Below are 27293 nucleotides of genomic sequence, written 5' to 3'. Positions count from 1 at the left end.
AGTACAAAGACAAAATGACTAACTGTGAAGAGGTTCGAGTGATTTATCTCTCTGTGATTTCCATGTGATGGATCACCTTGCTCTCCCCCCCTGACTGTCTGCTGGGGTGGGCTCACTGCAACCCTAAGTTATAGAACAGTATTGGAAGGTGGGTGGATGAATGAATATAAAGAAAAACAAAGATAGTCTGAAACCAAAACCAGTCACAAAAACAATCCTTTTTTTATTTTAATCAGTGAATTCATGCTTTTAAACTGCTATTTCAGTACTGAATTTGATTCTTTTAGTAAAACACCTTGTGTTTGTATTGTAGAAAACATAACTATATTCCTCAGAGTAAATGTTGGCAGCACTGGTATTAACTTAGATACCATTTAAATTCTTGAGGAGTTTTCCTGAATAGTAACAAACCGTCTCCCGCCGCTCTCTGCAGACTCGCTCTGTTTAGGCAGCAGCCCCGTCCAGTTTGAGACGACCAACGGAATCAGAGGCCACTTCTGCTTCAGCATCCTCTTCCTCATCTTCTTCATCTTCCTCCTCCTCGTCTTCCTCGTCATCGTCCTCGTCTTCGTCCTCGTCGTCCTCCTCCTCCTCTTCGTAGTCATCCTGTCGATCTCCCCCTCCTCCGGATGCTACTTTCTTCCAGTAGGCGTCGTATCCTGAAGCCCCGTCGTCGTAGTAGTCGTCGTCGGCGTCGGCCTGCCGTCCGAACTTCAGCGTGCGAGCTGGAACGAGCGCACAAGCCAGACTTCAGCTCCAGGGTGGGAACTCTTCACGTATGAGGGGATTATGTTTGATGGCAAAATGTTGTTACAGTCAGCCGAAGCCAAAACTAGTAAGAAATATTCAAAGAGTTTGGAGAGTCTAGAAAACCTTTATGGTACTAATGAAAAGCAAAGAAACTGTTCACAAGAACAAAGAAGGGCAAACATGGGATAAAAGAACATTTTTTTTGAAAAGTGCTACTTATCGTTTGGGAAATGACCCTGATTCTTTTTTCAAATTTGAAAAATATCTCCAATAATCTATTTCTGCATTTAACTTCTGCTCGGTAGCCATGTTAGTGTGGTTAGTGGGGAAAGAGCTATACGAACAAACTCTATCTTCCATTTAAATACTGTAAAATCTGTTTAAAAAGGAAGGAGTTAGAGGAAGAAACCAGGTGAACTCACACAGAGTGATCTGAGACACTTGTCCCCACAGTCCACCTTTCACCTGCTGCATTATACTGCACTAAATACTGGATACTGAAGGGAAATATATCACACTAGAATTCTAAGATTAAAATGAGAAAAGGGGTGGGCGGGCTTTGCCTATTAATTTCAATTTACAAAATTGTTTAACTAAACATAATTATTCTGCAGGAGTTGAGTTATAAGCTGCAACATTTAGTTGACAGGCAGCAGATTCACTGTATGAAGTGCAGACTAACTGTGGTCAGTGATCTGTGTCAATTTGCACCTCCTCCTCTCTCTTAATAAGGAAAAAACAACCCGGATTGAACAAAATGAATTGAAAAATGTAAATTAGATAAGAAACTGTTCATTTGTATGATTTATCTTTTTATATTTAATCACTATTTATTAATTTTTCTTTCCTTTCAGCTCACTTTGAGGCTCTTACACCATGAGCATCCATTCCTTTGGAAAAATGTCCTTGTTATGAAAACAAGAAAAAAAGATGTTTTCATACGCTGAAAATGAGAATCAATGACAATTAAGGAAAAACATTTTCTTGATCCTTCAACATGTGATTAAACCTCAATGCTGCATTTGATAACTGTACACTGGATAAAACATTTGTGTTTGTTACACTACAGGCACTCATATCTCTCTCCTGAAGATCTCAGCAGTTTGAAATGACTGGCGTGCGTTTGAGAGAATGTTTAAGTTTCTGTGTGACTGACGTGTGTGTGCAGTGTTGTAACTAAAGCGGTTATACAGGATGCCGTGATCAAGGTCGTTCATGGACACTTTTTGCCTTCAGCAGGTTCGGGAGCTTCTTCCAAACTGCAGCCTCAGTTGTCATGTTTTTATAATCACGATAACTATGCGAGACACTTACTTGACATGCTGAGGTCTTTGGTCTCTTGCGTCTCGTGGCCACATTTGGGACACGGCGGAGCTTTTCCCTTCTCCTGTTTGAAGACTTTACTCTTGGCGTGGTCATCACAGTAACAGGCCTGGGAGGAATGAACGCAAAGTTCACGTTTCAGCCGTCAGGAGGAAAAGCAGCAGATACATGGCACTGATGCAAAATTCAAAGCTCCTCTTGAAAAACATTTGACTGGAATGCAAACCCCTTTTTCTCCTGCCTTGACTCAAAAGCGGCTCTCCTGCCCTCCTACTGCAGCTTCACCTGCTGTGTTTTCTTGTTTTGTGCAGTTTGAAGGCTCTCCGTTTCCCCCTCTGCACGTCTACATTACAAAGGCTTTCCTCCGTTAAAAAGGCTGAGTGGAAATTCACTCTGCAGACTTTCGAACGCCGGCTTGTCACACTGCCATTGTATTGTTCCACATTGACACAGCAGAGGTGCTTATGTAAACGTGCCAGTCAGTTGTTATATTTTTCTTTTTCTCAGAGGAGCCTCGGTGAATTACTTCACTAGAAAACCTGAATGCGCACAGGAAAGGAGCCAAAGCTTTTCTATACAAAACTGCCTGCTGACATTCAGTTTACAGAATGAGTATTTTCACAGTTAAAGGATATCAGACAACATGATTTGTATTCAACCAGAAGATAGCTGTGTATTCAACTCCTACCACATATGAATTTTACAGTGTTCAACTGAGATTCATTGTATTAGATGATGTTTTTAAGAATTGGTGTTAGCTTTATTCCTTCATATGCCAGGTCACCTATGAACTTGGTGTAAATGTGAGTGAGTGTGTTCACCCCGTGATGACCTTGTGACCTGTCCAGACTGTCCTCTAAAGACCCCAAAAAGATTTTTTTTTAAATAGGATTATCTAATATTCATAATGAACCAATCTCTGTGATTGCTGTCCAAAGCAAATGTATACGTTAGCGTAAGCAATCATTCAAACGAGTTGAAAGTACCTGCACAGAAACCGATATTGAGGACTGTTTGTAAATGTTTGCAATCCAATAATCACCAGGAAATAAGTGAATGTGATGCCGGATGAAAACTGTAAACTGTGCAAGAGCTTACTACGGTAAATGATGATGCATTGCATTGTAGGAAAATAGCTTGCCACAGCAAATTCAAGGATAAATATTTCCCAATCATACAATTGTGCTATTGAAACTTGTTGCTTCACTGTGCACAATAACTTGTTGCTTCACTGTGCACAATAAATATGTTGCACAATAAATGTTTCTATCAGAGAGGAGATGACATCTCACTATTGTCTAACTGGAATTGTTGAAGTCTTCAGCGAAAGTTCAGTCCCACTTGGTTTCTTCTTTTGAATGCAGGTTGCAAATATTCAACAATATTAACTGTATTCTTCCGAGTGGATAGACTCATTTTATGGTCCTAGGCAAATCAGGAAAACTGTCCTGCACAATATTTTAAGCTGTCATGTGAAAAGTCACCGCTAGTACACTTTAAATCAGGGGTCACTAACTGGCGGACCGCTGTCCGGATCCGGACCCAGACGCCATCCAATACGGACCCGGACTATATTTAGCAGAACGGCATGCGGAGCTGTACGGCGTGCGACGTGCGGATCGCTGCGGCGGCGCGCAAAGCGGTGCAGCACAGTGCCTACACGCGGTGCCTGTCTATGGTGCGCGTTGCGCGTTGGTCTGCGTGTCGCAAAAATCGTCATGAATTCCTGTCCGCTAGGGTCCCGCGGACCGATCCGCGGACGTCCATGCAGCAGCCAGATTTTGAGACCGCGTTGCGCGCAGCTCGTGGCGGTGTACGCATGCGCCAGAGCGCCACAGCAAACAAAGCATGACGGTAAAAGTAAAAGTAGACGGAGCTCCAGCCTGATGGCTCCACTTAAAGACACCGAAAGAGTAAAAAACCTCGTGGAAAGAGAGAGAGACTGTCTGGAGGGAGGAGAAGGTCTGCAGACAGAAGTGAAAGTAACTAATCGCTCCGGCGCCGCCCCCGCGATTCAGAAACAGGAAGAAAAAAAAAGCTAAATAAACTTTAATACTTAATGATAATGTACTGACAATGTATGTGCTTAATTTTCTCTAAATAATCTGTAATAAAGGCGCAGATAAACAGTCCGTAGTGCCGGAAAAGCTTCTCGAGGCTGTGTGGATCAGCGTTCCTGCATTGAACGTTGCGCACAGCTGAGCTTAAAATGTAGTATGGGAGAAATATGGGAGAAAGCGCGTGTGCATCGGTGGTGCGGTGGACACTCCAAAGCGGACGCGGAAATGCGTACATGTGAAGCATGGACGAGCCTTGGGTTGGGGAGGCGCGAAGCGGCGCGGTGCCTGCGTCGGGATCCGGGAGTGGGGGTGCTGGATTGCACCCCCCCCCGCCTTTAATTCTGCCCCCCACCCCACCCCCAACCCTGGGCCCGGGACAACAGACCCGTTTCCCCCCCCCTGTCGGTGGGCCTGGAGCCCAGTATGATCAGTCCACCTGGATCCTGACAGTCACTCACTGCCCAGCAACGTGCAAATGAATGTTCCCTCAGAGTTGCTTGGATTTTGGGGCACCACAAAAAACCATTTAGTGATGGGGAGGTTGTCAAGGAGTGCATGAATTCATTTGATTTGATAGTCAGCTATTGATGACATGCAGACGCTCATAGAACTACTAGGTTACATCAGCATATATCACACTAATTCAGTTAGACATTATGATGTTCCGGACCTTTGATTCAACAAAATATCCCTGACCGGACCTCCGTGAATTTTAGTTGCATACCCCTGCTTTAAATAGCAGTATGTTCTTAGAACTTATCCTCAACCCAAAGTGTTGCACATATAAAAGTGACTAAGTAATAAAAGTAACAAAATAATGTGAAATGGTCCTGGTAGCTTCATTGACAAACAGTTTTGCTTTTGCTTTTAGGATGGGAATGCTCTTTTGCTGCCACTAAGCAAAAAGTTTTCTGGTTTTTCATTGCGAGTACGCAGTTCCTGTTGACCAAGAATATTTCCTGTTGCCGGGCGAACTGAAAGCAGAACTAAACCAAACAGGAATCTCATTGACTTCTGTCTGATCATTTGTAAGATATAGGTTGTTCCTCTGCGTCATTAAATGCAACGTGAGCCTTTTTTTTTTTTTGTTGAGGTAGATGCAGCCCGGAACACACAAAGGCTGAATTGAGTGTTCTCAAGTGGAGACAGATGTTCCCTCACCTTACAGCGTAGGCAGGAATGTTGTCCCAGTCTGTTACAGGAAACACCTAAAAAAAAACACAACAATGAAATAAAATTACACTGTACACTCTCATCCATATTCACCAAGCCCCTAAGCGCTCTGCTGCTTGAGCACCCACTGAGCACCAAATAAAAAAAATAATCAACCAAACTATGTATTTAAAATGAACTAAACATACTTTGAAAGATCTTTTGTAGTACCTGGGAATGGAATGGTAAGACATTACCAGAGAACCACCAACGCCTACACACGTGTTGTGGATTCTTACAAGGCCAGACGAGCGCGCTCTTGGTGTTCTGAGCCCATTAAAACAGGCTAAACATAATAGCTTAAAAGACAACAAAGAAATGCTTTGTAAAATCATTTCTTCAGAAGCAGTGAGCAACCCTGTGCAGTCGGAATTATGCCTTTTTTATATGATGGTAGGCTATTCATATTATTTGGCAACCCACAGGCAAAAATAAAAAATTGTCACCTATGCTCCCATCCACCTGAATGCACACTTACCCTCTAGATATTATTCGCTGGAATGGATAAAATAAACTTTACTTTCCTCATTAACCACAAAAATCCTCTGAATGACAGTGTGAAACCAAATGACTCACATTTGAATGTTTCTGCCTGGAGAACTTGGCAGCTTGCCTGGTGCTCAAACTGATCGTCCTCACACAGGAAGTTCTGACAGAAGGAGCAACGGAAAATTCGCCCTCCTGTTAAGCAAAGGAAAAACAGCTCGTGGTGTTTTCATTTTGTGTGTGTGTGAGTGTGTGTGTGCGTGTGTCAGTCATACTGCCGTGGCTGGTGAATGACATTCAAGCCATAGAGGGGAATCTCACCATGATCCCAGACACTGCGATCACACTCAATGCAGTCTGCATCCGTCAGGGGACAGGCACAGGCATGAGTGCTGAGACATTTTCTCCCGTGGCACACCCAAGCTTCACAGAAGTCACACACTGCCCCCTTGTGGCGAAGCAGAGAACAGGACAAAAGTCAATAGGGCCTCCTCGTTGGGCAGGAGTCACGGAGGCTTTGGCTATTCATGTCAATGAAACTATACTCTCTCATATATATATATATATATATATATATATATATATATATATATATATATATATGTGTGTGTGTGTGTGTGTGTGTGTGTGTGTATATACGCGTATATGTGTATATATGTGTGTGTATATATATATACACACACACACACACATCTCACACATCATTTTATGCAACATTTGTAAATATCGATGATTAGTTTATTTATATATATATATATATATATATATATATATATATATATACATACATACATACATACATACATACATATATATATACACACACACACACACATACATATATACATACATACATACATACATACATACATACATATATATATATATATATATATATATATATATATATATATATATATATATATATATATATATATATAAGAAGACTCAATATAGCGTATCCTTTGTAAAGCTTCTGAAATATCTGCTTCTTTCGCTGAAGGCTGCTTCTTCTGTGTGTCAGTGATGGAGCTCCTCATGAAACAGGTTGAGAACCTCTGAGGTACTGTTTGTCTTCTGAGATGAATCTCTCTTTTGTGGGTTTGCAGTCATAATCCTTAGACAAAAAATAGCTTTTACGTTCTCTTTTAAAACTAATCATAGATATTTACAAATGTTGCATAAAATGATCCAAGATTTATTGTGACCACTGTAAGTATTGGTTGCAAGCTTTTTTTTTTTTAGTTTTGCACATTACAATAAATTGCACTTGTACAGTCTACAGATGGTTGTGGTGTATATGCCTTTCTTCAATTTAAGGTAATACTTCTGTTTGGTACCAGGTCAATCTTATTTAACTTGTTGTGGAGCTGCTGTAACTGCAGACTTTCAGATGTTGCCGTGAACTCACCACCATGGCCATCCCTGTGCTATGGATTCCTGGATGCTTAATGACGCAATCCGATGACTTCATACACTTGGTTTTACCTAATAACAAAAACTCTTGTTACTTATTAGTGAAAGTATGAATCTTATCCAAAAAAAAAAATCTGAACTACATCTTTTAATGGCACAATAACTGACAAACTACAACAATCGCAAGTACTTTTACATTTAATTCAGTCTTGTTGAAAGGGAAATCTGATCATTTCCTAAAGATATAACAGCTGTATAAAGTGCTGTAGTGCATATTTACTCACCACATTGAGCACAGACAGGCAGCTTCTGAACTGAGCTACAGAAGTAGCAGAAAGCTCTGTTTTTCTGTTTCCTACAAAAACAGACAGTAAAATTTATGAAGTCTTCCTACAATAGACCAGCACCTAAACGTGTCTTATGGCCGGTGTTTGACTCACCTCTGACATTTGTCGCACTCCTACAGAAACACATGAGAGAAACGATGCAACAAAGTGTTTATTAATGATCTGTAGCAGCATATCAGCTACAATAGGCCTAATCACGAAAAAGACGCACCATGTTGACGTTGCACGGGTGTTTGGCCACATCGACATGTTCCCGGTTGGCTCGGATCTGTTTCTCTCGCTCTTTCCGACTCTCAGCCTTTTTCCGGGCGCCAGTTTTCTTTTTGGGCATTTCAGTTTCTCCTCAGGGGCTCACGGCTCGCTTGGTTCCCTGCAAGCATGGAAGAGAAAGCATTCATCTACGTGCAGAGCGGCTATATCGAAGACAACATTCAATTCAGTCACAGAATAATACATCTAAAGGATAACCAGCAGAAGGAGTTACGGACATATCTGCTACAGAATGAAGATATAATTTAAAAAGAGTAAAGTTTTCCAGGTTTTTGTCCATGCTGGCTAGCTGCATCTCAGGCGGACTCTTACAAAATTGACACAAAGCGTGTCCTGATCAGTATATTTAAACTTTTAACACACATTGAGCAGTTTATATGTAACGTTAAGGCTGTCTAGCAGCTTTACCGGTGGTTCCGAATGATGGACAAAGCTGTCATTTCAAATTCACGAATAAAATCTGCAATATATTTTTACCGAAATGATGAGCACGGTGACTACTCCGAGGTCCGTCTTCAAAATGTGTTCGCTGAAACACTACCGTCACATGCGTTCCGGTACCCAGGAGGTGAATGGAATAATCGATAAACTTGCGTAATTTAACAATATATCGTATATTATATATTATATTATGCTTCATGAACTTGTATTGTACTGTAATGACAGAAGAAAAGGCAAAAAAAGAGAAACTAAGAAGTTGACACGTGAGCCTAAATTAATCTACACACTGCTGACTGACTAAGGGTGAATAAAGGTAAGAACAGGTCAAAGAAAAGAAAGCACCAAGGGGAGACTTATTTACATGCAATGGTAACATATGACTGCACGGTTCAAGAGTGAAGATAAACTTATTAGCCCAACAATAGTGAACAACAACAATTAAAGATGGTTGGTTATACAATACATCTTAATGATGTGCTTTACTTTAAAACCTGAAATAAATGTGTACCTTTTGCATGAAAACATGAGTAAATGGTGATATTCTCAATTGAGGGACGGTAACATTTATGGTTCACTAAAATTATTATTTACAGGCACATCGTATCCCGTATCCCGTCGATCCCTTCACTGAGATATGAGCACAAGTCAACAGCAGGTGGCGACATCACAGATTTTAAATACTTAGCATAATCACCTGCAGATAATTCTGTGCATTCAAGAAATATCCCTTTGTTTTATTTTCCTTTTCACACATTGTGTGTGTGCTACCTGTCAGAGAAGGTATTTGGATCAGCAAATCAATGTCTAATTTAAAAAAAAAAAAAAAAACATGGTTGATGTCAAGTTACTTGTCCTTAACTCAACCTGTTTTCCTGTCCATTGCTCTCAACTTTGAGAACTGAGTGAGGCAATTGAATTGATTATTATATGGCAAGATAATAAAGACAGTTTTTGTATGTTTATAGGTTAGGTTATAGGTTAGCTGGTAGGTGGATATAATATGGGAGCACAGAGAGGTGCAAATGTGTCTTGTTTGCCAACAGCCCCTCAGTAAAACACACAACATGTTGCTTAAAAGACAGCATGCTTTACTTGGCACTGATTGGTGTCAAAAATCAGTATAACTTAAATTACCTGAGTTTGTTCAAGTTCAGAGGCGGAGCATGGGTCTCAGTACAGAGGGGGCGGAGCATTCTCGATGGGCCTTATGATAGTAATTTTACCATTCAAACAATCCCTCATCCTACCATCAAACAACACACTAATGCTCACTTTTATTGAGCCAAGCAAACCTATATGCCTCAGAAAGCAGAATAAAGTCACAAACCAGTTCATAAACTTCACACACACAGACAAATGCAGCCTGACAACTGGGTGTCAATCTCAGAGTGTCCGCTGTCCATGGTGCTGAAAATTCAGATTAAAAACTCACTGGCTAAATCTGTACCATCTTTGATACAGCTTAAATATAAAATGAACACAGCTGGTCTAAAATTACACAATCTATTCAGATAGATATAGACACAGCTATCTATATCTTTTGGAATTCACATATATTAGAAAAAAAATAGACTCGGTGGTCTCTTACAGTTGAGGGCAACACAAGGCACATTCAAATAGGCAGGTGTTTAAGACCACAGCATTCTGATAAAGATAATATTTTTGAAGGTTTCACTGACTCACCAGTGGCTCCGATATTAGGTTTTGGGTAGTACCGCTAGCTGCTAGCATAGTGTTTAGCATACTGTTAACTTCCCTCCAAAGAGTTCAGATCAAGTGCAAAAGAAAAACTTGTTCATGCCGCACAGCCAATCAGCGCTGGCTTACAGCTCTGATGCATTCATGGACAGTAGTAATGTAAGAATTTGCAAATTGGATTTGATTATAATAATTTATTTACGAGTAAATTTGAACACATCACACGAAACAGGGCCTTATGAATCCAATTTTAGGTAGAAGCTTGAGCTTTACACATTTGTTTTTGTTACAGGTCGTTGTTAAATAGGAAAACAAAACAAACAAACATAAATAAATGGCACTTTACAGTTTGCACCCCAGCAAACAAACGCATTAAGGAATAAACAATGGTTTACTTTAAGTGTAATGCTTTATTTCTGGTTTTCAAACTTTGTGTACAATCTACTCAAGACATTATTGAAACATTTTTTAACACTCAAGACTAAATTACTTTTGTACATATTCTGTAAATTACTATTTATCCATAAACACTCTAGGAAAACAAGAAAATCAATTTATTTAAAGAATAACTTTATGTTTTTTCTTTATTTCAGTCTCTTTGTAAAGCTGATTAAATAAAAGGGCAGAACATGATTCTGCAGCACTGATGCTCCCTGTAATCTACATATTACTGCAAAAGAAAGGACAATAAAGAAAAAAATTGAACGTCTCTGCTGTAATATTAATAATTTAATATTCGGTTGCTCCACGTGACTTCATTCACCGGAAGAAACGATTGGACACACGCAGGTCACGTGCTCACAAGCCTTCGGCCAATCAGAATGACTCTCTGAAAACAGCTGACGGTGAATAACAACACAGCGCCGTCCTCTGCCGCAGGTGGTGGAGGAGGTCCGGGCTGCGCTCCGCTGCTCCTCACAAACTCTGTCCACACTTTGCCTCTGTGGGCTCCGCGTCTCCTCGCGCCGCCATGCGAGCCTCAATGTGTCCGTGAAGTACTCATTCCTGAAAGCAGAGACGGGATGCTGGCCGCGCAGTGAGGAGGAGGGGGTGGAGGTGGAGGTGGAGGAGGAGGAGGAGGAGGACAGCCGCGGAGCTCATCCTTCTCAAACCCGCCGCGCCATGGCTCCATCCCTCATCCGAGCCTGCCGCAGTCTGGCTCTCTCGACGTGGCTGCTGTCGTTCTGCTTCGTGCACCTGCTGTGCCTCGACTTCACGGTGGCGGAGAAGGAGGAGTGGTACACGGCGTTTGTAAACATCACCTACCTGGACCCCGTCACTCTGGAGGTCAGGACGGAGAAGACGGAGTGCGGTCGCTACGGGGAGCACTCGCCCAAGAGGGAGGCCAAGGGTCTGGTGGTGGTCCCGGCCCTCCTGCAGGACCGGCAGGCGTGCGAGCCCGGCGTCCGGTTCCCGGTGCTGCCCAACACCGCCTGGGTGGCGCTGGTGGCTGCGGGGAATTGTACGTACCGGGAGAAAATCCGGAATGTCGCAAGCCACAACGCCTCTGCGGTCGTCATCTACAACGTGGGCTCCAGCAGCAGTAACGACACCATAACAATGCCCCATCCAGGTAAGAACCGACTCAGAATCAGCTCCCTCTGGTCATTTCCCTCTTGTCCTCCTGCTCTTTATCGACAGTTTACTGGTGAGATAACCTCCGCAGACCAGAGCAGACCTCCCGTACAGGTTGAACACAGAGGTGGAATGAACTAACTCTGTTATTGATCAGCTCGGGCCAATAGTTCCTCTAGCCTCTACTGAAGTCCCGTAGCTAATCTTCTTCAGTGCAACCACATTTATTATTGAGATTATTCAAAGTTTAATATCTGTTCTATTCTCCATCCACCAATCTTCAGAGCTGCTTAATCCTGCGGGGTCACAGCATGCTGGAGACAATCCCAGTTTACTATTGGTGAGATCAGGATGCACCATGGACAGCCCACGAGTCCATCACAGGACAAAGAGAGACAACCACACACACATTATCATGCCAGGGGCGATTTGTAAGCCCACCAATTAACTTAGTACACGTGCTTTTTTAACTGTGGGAGAAACTCCACAGGGAGAACATGCAAACTCCACAAAGAAAGACCCAAGTCAGTATTTGAACCTGGACCTTCTTGCTGTGATACGAATGCTAACCACTGCTCCACTATACAGCCTCTATTCTATTCTATTCTATTCTATTCTATTCTATTCTATTCTGTTTTATTCTGTTTTATTCTGTTTTATTCTGTTTTATTCTGTTCTGTTCTGTTCTAAAAGATCAATGTAGATCCATAAGCATACATAGTTTTGAAGTGGTGTGGTTGTAAATAGCGCTGGTGTGAGCTGGGTAACCATGAAATACAACATTAATGTGTATGTTTTGAGAGGTGCTCTTGCTTCAACAGCAAATTGTAAATCTGCTGAAAATGAGTGACTATGGCATGGGGTGCCAGTCCATCAGAGAGACACCAAATCATACACACACTCCCATCCACACCTGCAGAGAATTTAAAGTGATCCATGCAAACATGCACACTCTGCACAAGAAGGACTCCTTATCCAACCTGAAGTTGAACCTGGGACCCTTTCGCGTTGAGGCAAGAGTTCCAACGGCTAAACTGGCTGTGCAACCAAAATACACAGCATTCAGATATGCTATAGCCTTTATGTCTGTATTGATCACTTTAGAATGCCTTCACGATGTAGTAACAACGGCGTTACTTTTGTTAGAATTTTGTCTAACTTGGGGGAAAAGACTTGGCACTGAATCTTAAAATCATTGATCAACATAAAAGTTTGGTTCACATTTGGAGACATGTCTCTTGCCCCTGTCTTCATTTTTTTGTTTGCCAGTCTGCAGAGACACGGCAGTGTTTTAAACACAAACAGATTCCCAGAGATTTTGGCACCAAACAATGTTTAATAGTCGAGACACTTGGTGCCACAAACATGGAAACCTTTCACCCTGCTGTTTATAACCGAGGAACTTCTCGGTTCCTTCCAAGAGTCTGGTTGTTTATTCTTGAATAGAGATCCAAACAAAGAGAAGCAAGTATGTTTTTCATTAAAAAGAATTGCTATGATGGCAGGACAGATGGTGACATCTATTAGTGTTTTCATCATGGCGCTCTTCTGAAATATTTCAGTGACAGATTAGTAGAATTGCAGTATAAAGAGTTCTCATTTCACTGCAGATTCATCATGTTTGCAGCATCGTCTGATGGGGTTACCTGATATTCTGAAGCAGCAAATGCAGCTGCCTGAAAACACTGAAGTGTTTGGAGCCGCAGATGATGATGACGAGGGGAAAAAATCACTTTCATGATTGGAGAGGATAAGTACTATAATTGACTCCTAAAAGGGTTTTTCAGATTTGATGCAGACTTTTGTTTTGTCAGAGAATTTTTTTTCTTCTGTGCTGCTAACAAAAGAAAAGTAGAAGTCATGCTCTGAACCATAAAGCAAAGCTCCCCCTCCATAGCTAAACATGTTGTTTGACTTTCAGCATGTATTGTAAATAAAAACGGTCATAACAACACACCTTCAGGCATGATTTTTGCAAAAGTGTCTGTCCAAAAGTCATGATCTGAACCATAAAGCAAAGCCCCCCCCCCATAGTTAAACATGTTGTTTGACTTTCAGCATGTATTGTAAATAAAAACGGTCATAACAACACACCTTCAGGCATGATCTAGCAAAAGTTTCTGTCCAAGACAGAGTGTGCACGTTCGACAGGTTTCTCCTTTGTGTGCTGTAACTGGTGTATTGTGTAACTTCAGTTTAGTAATATAGACAAATATCAGATGTTCTTTACTTAACTGTCATTATTGTCAGGATATTGTGTGGATGACAATTGATGCTTTGATAGAAAATTGATTGTAATATTGATGGAGAGACACAGCAGAAAAAGGAAAGCTCAGAACTGCAGCATTTGGGTAAAATACATGAATGCATAATTACTCAACTCTGAATGAAAGAAAGATGTTAAGAACATACCATCTGACATGTGAAAATATTAATTTAGTTACATATTTTGTGTTATTTCTTAATTTTGTACTTAGAACTGGAACACATAAACAAATCAAATTGTTTCTACACACTATATTTATTATTTTGTGCACTATTTCATATTGATTGAATATTATTCTGGCTGTATAAAAATAGTGGCTCGCCCCCTCATCTCATAGCAAAACGAGTTCCTTGTTCGAGTCCCTGGTTTTCTCCAGGATAATCAGTTTCTCTGCCAGAGTCCTGTAGCGTGACTTTATCGTTAATTGTTGACTTTAAGGTTGATTCTTGACTTCAAACTGTGAGGGGCAGATGGAAGTGTGTGTGTGTGAGTGTGTGTGAAAATGGCAGCCTGTTCAGGATAGACTCTGCATTCACATATAAGCAGCAGGAATTTGCCCCGAAACTCTAAATTTGACAAAATGGTATGGAAAATATTCACTCCGTTCCATGTTGAGTGGTTTGAGTGTGAGTAATTTTGATGGCCACGGGTATTCCTGAATGTTAGGACTCACCTGTCTTTGTTGCCTTTTCTTCACAGCTTCTCCACGAGATCCTCCAAATTGTATTGTTTAATGTCTTCTTGATGGCACTTTTTTTTTCTAACCTTATATGTGAAAATCCTTTATATCCTAAATCCTATATTGAAAACATTTTTTACTCATTCATAAACTGTGAGACTAAACATTGACACTGAGGCTTTCACAACCGAGCTTTCTTTTGAATTACGTTCGCTTTGGAGGAGAGTTCCGAACTTGTTAGTTTTTGTAAAAGTATATTGATCACACACACTTATCAAGCTGTTCTACTTGGCACACGGTGAACAGGTAATGTTTCCCTGTGTGTGTTGAAAGTGTGAATCAGCAACAGTTTGTTGTAATATTTAGCCTGACATCTTTTTTAGACTACCGTTAGTACTTGAGAAACTGCTCCGCCAGCATGTTTCCTGTTAATGCGGACAGCCTCGTTTGACCATTAACCAGCCCCCATTCGCCCGCTGTCGTCAAGGTTTCAAGCAAAAGACTCAAGCGTGCATTCCAGGTTTCACCTGCAGCCAGAAAAAGGCACCTGGCTATTTTTAAGTCTTGCTCTGCTTCCAGCCGTGACATAAATACACACCCAGACGCTTTAAGACGACAGAAACTGCAGCCAGGAGAGGCGTTGAGGCAAATCTGGAAGAGAGGAGGGGAAGGTAACGACGAGCAGTGACACAGGAAGGCTGTAAAGCGTTGAATGAGCTGCTGGAGAAAGAAAGAGGTGCTTCCCCGAGAGGAGCCAACACAGCTGGGCTGTAAAAATCCACACACACACACGAGGCAGTCCCGCCTAAAGGCAAGTTAACATGTCTACACCAAGTCTGAGTCGTCTTAAAACTTAGTTTGACTTCAGTTTGTAAAGTCAGGGCGGACTGGCTGCATTCATCAGTTCTGAACAGAGTTTTTCTTCACATTTCTTTGTTGGTCCATCTTTCAACTACTCTCCAGGTTAAATGCTCTCAATATTCTGACAATTTTTCAGATCATATAGAGTTAAAAGTATAAGAAGTTCACTTGTTCACTTTGTTGCGGTAAGTTATTGCGTTATGTGAAACAAAAAGCAGCGTGGATTGCACAAAGTCATTTAGTATGTACTCCAATCTTAATCTGTTTATTAAATGGATTAAAAGTAAGAAGTAGGCTTCAAATAGAAACCCTGATGATGGCTCCTAAGTTGATTGCACTGGAATTTCTCTTTTAACCTACAAAGAAACTGAATCCAATTACCCTCTAGTGTCAGATCGCTCCGTCACATCTCTGTCTGATTACCTCTGAAACTTTACTGAATGGGAATATTGGTGTTGTTGGCTGCCCCTCTTAATTTTCCCCAAACGGGCCACTTGGTGTGGTAATATAATTTGTTTAAAAGCAGATTGTTACATGGTTTTACATGTTGCTATTTCCACTTGGTTCCCGTATTTCTTTGTGTATTTTGTTTAATAATGGGGATTTAAACTGCAATTTGAACAGTGAATATAAACAAAGACAAAGTTTCGCTCACAAGCATGAACTCTGATCAGTGGAAAAATAAACATTCCACCTTTAGAATAAAAGAAAATTAGTTTTATTGCATGCTTCATGTATTCTAATTTTCATTTGATTGATGCTTCCTCGTTGACCCCTCTCAAGCCGGTGTGGTGCAGCCGGCCTGCGGCCCTGAGGTTGTACAAGGCTCCAGTCATGTCTGTAGAACAACTGCACTTTAAACAATTTTCATCCCTTTTTTTACTTTAATAAAACCATTTTTATATCTTGATATATCCACAAATGTGGTTAGTGTACATGTCACAGCCTATTTCACTTTAGTATAACTTCAGTGTTTGTATTAATTAAACAGAAGAGCGAACACAGGATGTGAGAGCGCTCTGCAGACAGAGCTTTACAGACATCTGATTGCTCTCAGTATTGCCAATTTACAAGAATGTGTTATTAAAGTGTATGTGAATATGTTGAAATATTCCTGGAATCAGTATTCTGCAGTCGTCATGCAGACTATTTTATGTGACATTTAGTTCAGCGCATGGCCGTTAATACAGAGGTAACCATTTAAATCTGCAGTAATCTCTGCCTCAGTGTTACCCACTGTGCGGCAGATTTAACATCCTTCTACATAAATTAAACACACTGGCAGCCACTGAATTAACCTCCTTCAAGAGTAATCCCTCCTTGCTTCTACATTTTGTGGGTGTGAAAGCACAGATAGGCCAGTTCAGTGTCAGTCTCCAGCACTGCCCTCCCGTTTTAGAAGCAGCTATTTTTGTCTGCTCCGACTGCGTCACGGCGAACTGGAGGAGATAAGAGTCCAGGCTTAGGGAAATCTTACATATCCTAATATGCCTTCCTCATTTCTGTTAGTCTTGAAGATCATGCTGGCCTTACATGGGGGTTTTTCAGGGTCTACAGTTTTGAATTTACAAGGTGTTTTTTTTTTTTCAATAAAAAGTTCTGCCTTTTGACTCAAGAGGCAGGAGTTTCACCAAGAGGGCTGCTGTTGCATCGTGACGATGTGCCTTTTGCACTATTTGGTGACGATTAATAAATCATAAACCTGCAGGCCTGAGGCCGCCACATGACACAGATCAAACCTGTATGAATTTACACTGTCAGTGGGTGTTGAACATTCACTTGTTGATTTAAAGAATAATTATTAACTGGAGTCCATCAATATCGACTTATTCTTTATGTCAGCTCCTAAATCGTCTTAGGCCTTCTTTTTATATCTACTAGAAAGACAAAATCAAAAATGTGACTGATCAAGTGAGGCAGAAAATACCCTGAAAGTTTGGACAGACACTCAGTGTTCAGCAGCATATTACAGTCTGTTTGCTGACCAAACACAAGCATTTGTTTTCTCCATCATTGTTTGACGCAGTGTTTGCTTTTGAGCCTCCAGCATCCATAAACTCTCTCACATAATAAATGTTTGAATCCTTTTGTTGATAGAGGAGATACAGCCAGCTGAAGGACTCTTCCAGCCCATTTCTCCCATATCCATGGTCCACTGTCACAACTGAAGCATTTAAAATATAACCTGATGTAAGTTTTCTACACATTACCCCCCAAAAGAAAAGAAAAGAAAAAAAAAACCCTGAGGGAAAAAAAACAAAACACACATACACTGTAAGATACAACTATCTTGTAACTATTTAATAGATTTTAAAGTAAAAGAATATATTGTATAAGTATTTAAAAAAATCTCCTGGGGAAAAAAGATTTCAAATTTACATATCAAGTCTATAAACTCACAGTAGAATGTTCTGATTCCTGCATAAATAAATCCACCAGTTTTACTCAAACATGGCCGTATAAATGTGGCAGCTGTGCAGATTGTTGCAACAGGCTTCTTACATAAAGGGATTTATGAGCATAACAGCAATAATGCATTACAGCTGCACTCTGCTGCCTGTCTGTTGGATTCAAAGCCTTAAACTCCCCGGAAAACACAAAACTCTGTGTTTTCTGTCGGCTCGAGTGCCTCTGTGACGGAATCTCGCCGGTCTGACGCTGCGACAGCTCTGCACATCCAGGCAGCTCTGTTTTCGGTGTGACAGGTTGAATCAAGAGCAGTTTATCATGAGAGATGGAGTGAGTGAGCCACCGAGGAGAGCCTCCACGGCTCGCTGCAATAAACAGACAGCAGAGGGAATCTGATGTAACAGTGTTTAGTCTGAAGGTCTGAACTAATCAACCTGCTGCTGCTCAGCTCAGAGGACGGACGTGTTCTTCCCCCACGACGTCCCATTATTAGTCATTTCGCCATCACGCATGCTTTTTTTTTTTTTCGACATACATTCAACTAATGTTGGACTTTAAAACCAGTAATGGTGAGATTGAGCTGTGTTCAAAATAAATGGATTATTTTAGATAGAAAATAATTTTTCATGTCATTTTCTGTGGCATTTGTGAATCTGTATTTTCACTGGTATGAGATTTATACATTAAAGATATATAACAGATATACAACAAAGTACTGTTTTTCCCTCTTCACTACTAAATGAAATTTTTCTGGAGTTGTTTTCATATATCGAACCCAGAAAATGAAGGTACCTGAGCCCATAAACTTTTATTTGTAGTGTTTTTCTGTAATTTCTAAAACTGCTGGTGATGTTGTTTTCATGAGCTTAAAAAAAAGCCAATCAGCATCGTTTTATCATGAGTTGTATCTGTTTTGGATGAATTTCTTATTTGTTGTTTTTCCTTTTTTTTGACACATTAAGAGATTCTGTCATTAATGGTTGTGGACTGAAATGACTGTGTGAACATTGATACAAACCCTGCATTTTCCTTTTGCTTTTGTGACATCAAGTGTTTGTTCAACTATGGGATCAGAGTCCTTTTGGCAAGATGAGTAACAAGATAAACAAAATAACATTGTATGTACATGTAATTTTGTGAAATCTTGAGATTAGAGACTGAGGAAAAATGATGAAAAGCTTTTTCACACTCTGTTTACCAAAACATATCTCAATAGCATGAAGGCAGCCAAATTATCCAGATAAATGATTTCCTGATTTCAACAGTCTCTTGAACCTGTGTGAACACACTGCGTAAAAGAGTGTGTTCAAGTTTAACAGTCGAGCCTGTAGAGGTCATAGCTACAGTTATTTGAAAGGCCATGTGTCTTGAGGCTTTTGTAAAAGATTAACAGTGTCAATCAATCTACCTAAAACTTATAACGCCTTGTGTAAATCAGTTGTCCGTTCCGAATGTGTTTCAGTTGAACGGGTCGAGAGAAACTCAGTGACTCTGCAATGCAAAACACTTTGTTTTGCACAGCAAGCAAATCAACAGATGGTTGCTGGCTGGAAGCCTCTGACACTGAGAGCGAAGCTTTACTTCACTTGTCTTATCTAAGCTCTCTGCAGTCGGCTCAAGATTAAACACACACAAGCACACACACACACAGGTGTGTGTGTGCTTGTGTGTGATTGGGTCAAAAGTATGTAACATAATGCACAATTTCCTGCTGCCTATAACATAAATTGTCTGACCCATAATCTTTAATCTACTGTGTGCATTATGTCATGAGCTTTAATCTATATTCCATTCGATTCTCTACCGGGTTTATTTCTTTTGGCTCCTAGTTTTTTATTTTCCTGACATGAATGTCATTGTGTGTGTTTCTGTCTGCCACCATTTCTCTTATTGTCTGTGGATTTCTACAAGATTATAGCTTCAAATAGTTCACTTTCACTCCAGATCCTCTTTTTTAAATAGTCCAAAATTGTTCACATTTAATTGAAGATGTTATGAAAGTGCTTATTTAATCATCCAGGCCCTTTGCTTCACAATTAATTTTCTGTCATCATCTAATTACAACACTTCCAGCGGATACAATAAGAGCCGAATTTATGTTTCTCACTACACAAATTAGTTTAACTGCTGCATTATATTTTTTGTACATTACATTTGACCAAGTGAAACTTATGTTAATTTAAGTATTCATTGTAAAACATTCTTTCATTCTTTGCGAAAAAATTAAAGGGAAGCAAAAGTTTTCAACTATTTAACATATCGATCAGTACATGAAAAAAATCTTCAAGAAATATAGTGTGTGGTGAGGGGTGGAAGTGAAAACATTTCGTTATCCGTGTGTGTGTGTGCAGATACGGGTGATGTGGTGGCCATCATGATCCCGGAGCCTAAAGGACGAGAAATCTTGGCTCTGCTGGAGCAGCGCATCATGGTCCTGTTGCACATCACCGTAGGAACCAGAAATCTGCAGAAGTACGTGAGCAGGACGTCAGTCGTGTTCGTCTCCATCTCCTTCATCGTGCTCATGATCATCTCCCTCGCCTGGCTCGTCTTCTACTACATCCAGAGGTTTCGCTACGCTAACGCCCGCGATCGCAACCAGGTAGGACTGTGTGAGCTGTGTGCCGTGTGTTTCTTTCTGGAGGGCCAACGGGCTGCGGCGGCGTTGCAGTCTCAGCCGTTGTGTTTCCATATGGTTTAAGCTCTGTGAGGCTGTAAGGGAAGGCCAGAATTAAGCTGACAGCTGGCCAAACAGCAGCATAGAAACCCAGTGAACCATCAACTTCCTCAGCTTTTGGGCCCTTTCAGCCAGTGCTGGAAATACTTATTTTTTTGCCGTGTCTTTAGTAGGAACGGCTGCTCTGACGCTCATGTGACGTCTGCACAGTACGAATCATTACTGGCCGTGTTGTGACAGAAGTCATAGCCATAACTGCCATTGTTTGCCTTTTCTCTTTGCATTATGTTGATTTTGGCCACAATCAGCAAATTATTTTCAACAGTTGTTCCAGGGAGCCCAAAAAGTTGTTTCGACCTGTACAGATCAATTAGGACTTTGTGTTTGACATTAAAAATGTTTCTGTTGATGAAGCTTTGTTCAATGCATCGAGCCTGCAAAGATCCCGTACTGTTAAAAGCCTTGAATAATTCATGCAGAAGATTTTCTGGGTTTTTAATGACGCCAGTGGCTGCAGGGACAGAGCTGAAACACTCTGGGAGCCTCGGTCCTAATGGGGGCGGGAGACAAGGGCGTCCGACTCCTTTGGCTTTTTATTGGAAGCGTTCTTGACTGGAATAAATATATCACTTCTTATTGTTCACAATGCAATATGAATGTATCAGCTTTTGATCTTGATTTGAAGAATCATTGTCGAGTTCCACTGATCTGTTTTCACAGCAGACGTTGCAGCTTCAAGTGCAGAAAGAGAGTTGTTCACCTCTGACTGCAGAACACTTGTCTCAGTCTTGTAACTGTTTTTATTTCCACCCTAGCATAAAAGTTTGCAACTTTTAATCACTTTGCTTTGACACAGACCAACAAACAAGACTGCCGTATACTTTCAAACCAGTGTGATTCTTGCATTATTGCTGTCTTTTTAGTTTTATGTCCACTGTTAAAGTAAATACTGCATCTGTCACACATTAAAGATATATCTGTTGTTTCTACAGAGGCGTTTGGGAGATGCTGCCAAAAAGGCCATTAGTAAGCTTCAAGTGCGCACCATTAAGAAAGGAGACAAGGTAAATGACTTTCGTCACACTGCAAGTGAAACGTTTCTCATAGACTGAAAGCATTTTCAGTATTGCAGTAAAATGATTTTCTTTTTCAGTTATACACGTTAAATACTCACATCAGCTAAACAGCATTTATTCATCACTGAAAACTCTATTTCTGTGGTCTGTTGACTCATTCAGAAACACACTTTTGTGTTATAGGAAACTGAGTCAGACTTCGACAACTGTGCCGTTTGCATTGAAGGTTATCGGCCGAATGATGTAGTGAGGATATTACCATGCAGGTAAGCTTCGCTGGGCTAAACTCTTTTCACTTACCGCAAATCAAATATTAGTCGTTTCACATTTCAGCCGTTGCATTAAAAGACAAAGACGGACATCTTCAAACATACAGCTTTCAGCCAACAATGACCAATCCAGTCCAGGGGATGACTTTGTATCGCGTGACAACTACAGTGACATTAAGTGGATTGTAACTGCTGTGGAAAGTAACTGCTATTTCACATTTATCCATTGGGGATTGTGCTGTTTTATTTTGAGATGTAGCAAAGCACTGACACCCTGCACCTAACAGCCAAAGATGCTGCTGTGAAAGCAAACTGCCTTATTGATGTTACCTTCACATGCAATCCAAACTGTGAGGGTGACTTTGTAAATACATTCATGCAAAACGCTGCACCTCCCTGTGTTCTGAGAATCAACAGGCTGACTCTGGAAGGAAAGACTGGAATAAAGAGGATGACAGATTGGAATTTTTTTTTTCAGGATGTCTTAGCTCGTAAAAAATGAATCCCACATTAACATTTTCCTTATCTCACTTCTGTCCCATTAAACTAAGGGGGACTTTCAGAATGTGTGTTTATAGATTACTGTGCCGTAATTTTACTAGTTGAGGTGAATGAGGGTGTATGAGACCCCAGCACTAGAGTGAGTTTGACACCACTGCCAGAAACATTATATTCTACACATTCCATGGTATATTAGAATTTTGTGACCATCAGTTTTTAAGGAGTGTTGATTTTTTGGACTTTTTTTCAGACATGTTTTCCATAAGCATTGTGTTGACCCGTGGCTGCAAGACCACCGAACCTGCCCCATGTGCAAAATGAACATCCTCAAAGCTTTGGGAATCCTAGTAAGTTTCTTTAGACTTCATTTTGATCTTGATCATGTATTTATGTTTTGCCAGATCTCTGGTATTGGTCAAACTGCTGACAGTGTTCATGAGGCTAACTTGAAAGATGTTCCTGACTTGTTCCAGCTCAACCCCGACTGTTCAGATGAGATTCCACCAGACTACGAGACGTCAGTCGGGGGCCCGCCCACGAACCCCATCAGCGGCGCCAGTGAAATCACCGTGAATGAGAGCTCGGTGGTGCTGGATCCAGCTGGGAGAGCGACAGACCTGCAGCAGCTCCACCCTGAGGCGGAGCCAGCGCCTCAGCCTGGGGAGAGCCACAGCATTGCCAGCAGTACGTACACACGTCCGCATTTACTGTGATTAATGAACTGGCTGCTGACGGTGACAGTGGCTGAAAATACTCCAGATTAACTGAAAAGTAGAAGTGATCATGAGTTACCTCGATAGGGTTTTTTTTCTTTCTCCTTTCATGCATTTTTAGAAACCTATGTAATCTTTAAAGTCCAGTATCCTTGCGTATGGATTTGAACTTTAGCCCTTCATAGAGCAAATGACTATATTTAGCAACTTAAACATTTTTCCCGTGGCCTCGAAATGAACTACGATGAGTTAGCTGAACTGGTGCTCGATATACGATAGCCATGGATGTAGTCAATCTTGTGCACCATATCTGGTACTGGTTTGGAATATAAAAATGGTCCACACTTCTGCTTGACTGTTCTCATATTAACATAGATACCACTGTGTTTTGCCCCCTTTTTAAAGTGTTTAAAATTATCTGATGAGGTTCACTGCACCTAAAAAGAGAGCACTTTACAGTATACTGTCAGAAGCCTAATGCATCAAAAAAAGTCATTTTCAGGCTTCTGTTTTACTACCAGTACATTATATTTTTGAACACCACAAATTAGTTGTGAATCACACGTGATACAATAATTGTCTGACCATATTTTCATGCACAGTCATTTTAAGATATTTAAGCTATTAGACATAAATTGTGGTTTTGGTGAACTGTTTAGTAATGACAAATGCCATATAATTCTGTTATTTGTGATACCTCATTGTCTTCAAAAAGCTGTTCAGCTGTTGAAGCATTTGTTTAAATGTTGCAGTCGTGTCTTGCACCCCTGGGCTGCCAGCAGGAAGTTCGGGAACATGTTTAAACTTGCAAGCTGAACCGAATCAGTGTTTCCCAGCTCAGATGCTGATGGGGAAAAAAACTTGACTCATGATTCACAAACCTAATTAGACAATTTGTTGCATCTCAGTTCCCTATGAAAATGCATAAAGACTGCAGCTTTTTCTTACAAATCAGTGCGTTATCTTGTGTTTGTGTATATGCATATTTAGGATCATACGCATGCTCTCATTTCTGATCTCATTGCCTCCTAAATCGAGCTCTTAGTTGAAGATTAAAACTATGCTGTTGTTTATTACAGGGAAAAACAAGGAACAGCATTTTACTTTATTGTGTTTTTACTTATGTTATTTGATTTCTGTTTTGTGCAACTTGTCCTTCCAGCTTCTCCTATATGATATTACATGAATCAAAAACAGGAGTTAACAGGAACCTGTTCAGCTATAACATTATGAGCACTTCCCTGATACACAGAAGTTCCAGCTTTTGCTGCTAATGCACTCTACTACCTTTTCAATGGAAGCAGTATTAACTTCTGCAGCAGTTTGATCTACAGTTCTGTATCTGTTGGGAGGAACCACCTGAGTCAGCCTTTGCTGTCCATGACTCTCTCACAGGTTCACTGCTTTTCTGTCCTTGCAACAGTTTTGAGACCAATGAAGCACTGCAGAACAGGAATGACCTACAAGCTGCAGTTTTAGAGTCCACGTTCAGGGTCACTTGATGCTGGAGCCAGTCTCATATGATTTTAGCCTGTGGTACTTCCGGGATACGTCACAATCAATTAAAGCATCTGAGCTATGAGGACACTTACATCCTGACGTGATCAACCCACTAACTAGCAGATAATATGAGCGGAAAAACTGAAAATGACTTCATGTGTGGGTGGTCCTAATGTTATGGCTCATAGGTGTCACGTTCACAGTTGTTGAAACTGATTCTCTGACCTTTATGATCATCAAAAAATAAAGCAAGAATGAAGGGTTTTTCTTTTAAATCTAGCTTTCTCTTCATGTTTCATCGGGCTGCAAACTGATGAACAGTGATTTAGAGTCATGTCTTCACGCTTGACAGCAGCACAGAAATACTGACGTGTCGGCAGACCGAGGATTTATATTTAGGTTTATCTGCTCGACGAGCCACAACAAGCAAGGTCTATTCTAAAGACTAATTGCAACGTTAGATGGAGGCTATCGGTCTTACGTCTCAGTGCTATTGAGCAAACGGAGACAAAGCCACTGATGGGCAGTTAGCATGAGATGAACAAGCCGATCTCTCAGGATTTCTGCCGCTGCAGGTTGTCGGTGATGAAGCAGCGACTGTGCCGTGCCTTGCTCTGAGTGATGGGAGCTGCTGTAGATGGTATTGCAGCTATTATTCTTTCCAAAGTCCTCCATTTAGTGAGAGCAAAAGCCCTGTTTGCCGAGATTTAGGATGCGCTGGCTGTTGCGTGTTATTTATTGCCGTCTATCCGTCTTCATACACGCCTCAGTCGCCCTGCAGGTACACTGGCGGTGCTGAAATCGTTCCCGTGACAACGTGCATCCAGGCTTGTGTTTTCCCAAACTTTATTGAGGTGAAACAGAAAAGTAGCAACTAACTGATTCAAATAATTAGCTTTGGGTTTGTGGCAGCACTTTGGCACAGACACGCTAAAGACACTATGTCCTTTTAAACTGCATTAGGAGTGAGTAAGTAATTATTCCCCACTCTTTTCTATCCCTTCAGGTGAACACCAGCCTCCTCTCAGCAGTGATTCGGACACCTCCATCATGGGGGTGGAGATCGGCCTGTCGGAGGTGGATCTGTCCAGGGAGCGGGAGTGTCACGAGGTCAAATCGAGATCCAGTCAGAGCTGAGCGTGAAAGAAAAATATGAATTGCCACGAAAAAACAACGGGGAGAGAGCAGGACTGATCAATTAGTGGCCCACTGGAAATTAGCAACAGCTCTGGCTTGTTTGGAGAAGGTGACTTGGCAAAAGATGGGCAGTTGAGCAATACAGCCATCGACAGCACAAAACACCAAGTTCTGTTTTGTCCTTGCATCTGTAGACATGCAGCTTGCCCATTTTCCAGCTTTCACAGCAACCAGACAACCACAGCGTTCTAGTGGCAGTGGCCCCGTTTTTATCCACGTCATTTCCTTTAATTAAACATTAAAATGCACACACGGCGGAGAAGATGGAGCCCTTCGCATCACGGAGGAGATTGACAAATTAAGCCTGTTGTTCTTCTCAGGAGCTGCAGGACGTTCTTTATACCAGGTCGTGTGTGTTGATTCTTCAACTTCTTCGCATGAGATCACTGCCAACAACTCCAGAGGTGTTCCTGGTGTAACGTATACATATATAGCACATACAGAGAGTAGATTCCCCGAGTCCTGAACAGGTGGTGTGAATTCCCACCAGCACTTGTTCACCCCCTGACTCGGGCACATGTTATCGTCCTGTGAAACCTTGAAAAGCTGGTTTCTTGTGGTCACGTGGCGCTAAGGGGTCTGAAAATCTTTAAGCACACATTATGCTGTAATCTCTTGAACTTACACGTGCGACTGTTTGTGTGGATGTTAGTTTCTAGCTTCTACTCTACCAACCGAATATCACCACCGCAGAGATGAAATCACCAAACACGTGGCAAATTGTTTCCATGCTCACAATTGACAATCACGACTTTTCATGTGCGGTTTGAAGCGATGTCAGCCTCTGCCCTACTGAAACTGCTGCTAATGATTACAACATGTTATCACAGCACATGAAGTGTGTGATCACTCCCTGCTGTCTGCCAGGAGAGGAACTCTCACGTTCCCTCCTGCTGCTGCATACGGTATATAGCTGACGAGTATAACAGCTGTCACTCCCAAAATCTGGCAGTGTGTTTGTGTGCAAACCTACACTTGTCAAGCCAGCGAATACAAATATGTCATAAATTCTCGTGTCAGGTGCCAAGCTCATCTGCTGTACTTTAATCATCGTTATTTTTTAATGTACACTGATTCTCTTGGCTCAAGTGACAACGATGCTTTTCACAATATGAAACCTAAGAAATAATGAGCACACACACAAAGTACTATATTTGAAAAAAACAAGGGAACTATGCATTGTTCTGGCCGAACGGAGGACATTGAGGTCCCAAGCCTGTTTCTTTTTGTACCATATGTGGCATAAAAATGTTTACAGTCGTGGAATATGTCCACACTAAGCTAATGTTGGGAAAACTATACTGACGTTTTCATGGTGCAAGGTGTCTTTGCAAAGATCTGCACACAAAAATGCAAACCGCTATGGCGCACTACAGCCTACTTGTGCAAACAAATGTTTAAAAAAATGTTCCCATTTGTGCAATTGCCTACACAGCTTTGATAAAAACCAAACATTAATTGAGCACTTTTGCAATTGCAAATGAGTTTTGACTTGCTGTGCTGTTTTTAAGGATCATTTGTGTTAAGTAAAGTATCCCACTCTACAACCTGCCGGAGACCAAACACA

At 41.2% G+C, this 27293-nt stretch overlaps 2 protein-coding genes across 4 annotated transcripts; one reads left to right on the top strand and one right to left on the bottom strand.

The window, feature by feature from the left end:
* Window positions 1-203: 203 nt before the first annotated feature.
* Window positions 204-8403, bottom strand: znf330 (zinc finger protein 330). Of its 3 annotated transcripts, none has more exons than XM_030095169.1 (10): window positions 8336-8403; window positions 7806-7959; window positions 7688-7707; window positions 7532-7602; window positions 7243-7319; window positions 6153-6279; window positions 5922-6026; window positions 5295-5341; window positions 2065-2182; window positions 204-725 (listed from the first exon to the last, which is right to left on the bottom strand). In XM_030095169.1, exons 2-10 carry the CDS (start codon window positions 7923-7925, stop codon window positions 445-447), a joined length of 966 nt encoding a protein of 321 aa, XP_029951029.1. In that variant the 5' UTR covers window positions 7926-7959; window positions 8336-8403; the 3' UTR covers window positions 204-444. The 3 variants fall into 3 exon arrangements, with proteins under 3 accessions (XP_029951029.1, XP_029951030.1, XP_029951031.1); XM_030095170.1 differs by having other exon boundaries at window positions 7806-7964; window positions 8342-8376; XM_030095171.1 differs by having other exon boundaries at window positions 7806-7964; window positions 8273-8356.
* Window positions 8404-11079: 2676 nt separating this feature from the next.
* rnf150a (ring finger protein 150a) lies at window positions 11080-25686 on the top strand. Its single transcript, XM_030094801.1, has 7 exons — window positions 11080-11576; window positions 20145-20395; window positions 21463-21534; window positions 21730-21812; window positions 22567-22663; window positions 22790-23000; window positions 25536-25686. Exons 1-7 carry the CDS (start codon window positions 11126-11128, stop codon window positions 25664-25666), a joined length of 1296 nt encoding a protein of 431 aa, XP_029950661.1. The 5' UTR covers window positions 11080-11125; the 3' UTR covers window positions 25667-25686.
* Window positions 25687-27293: the final 1607 nt, after the last annotated feature.

Source organism: Salarias fasciatus, chromosome 6, assembly GCF_902148845.1.
Source record: "Salarias fasciatus chromosome 6, fSalaFa1.1, whole genome shotgun sequence".
Taxonomy (NCBI): Eukaryota; Metazoa; Chordata; class Actinopteri; order Blenniiformes; family Blenniidae; genus Salarias; species Salarias fasciatus.
This window is presented reverse-complemented; position numbering and strand designations above follow the sequence as displayed.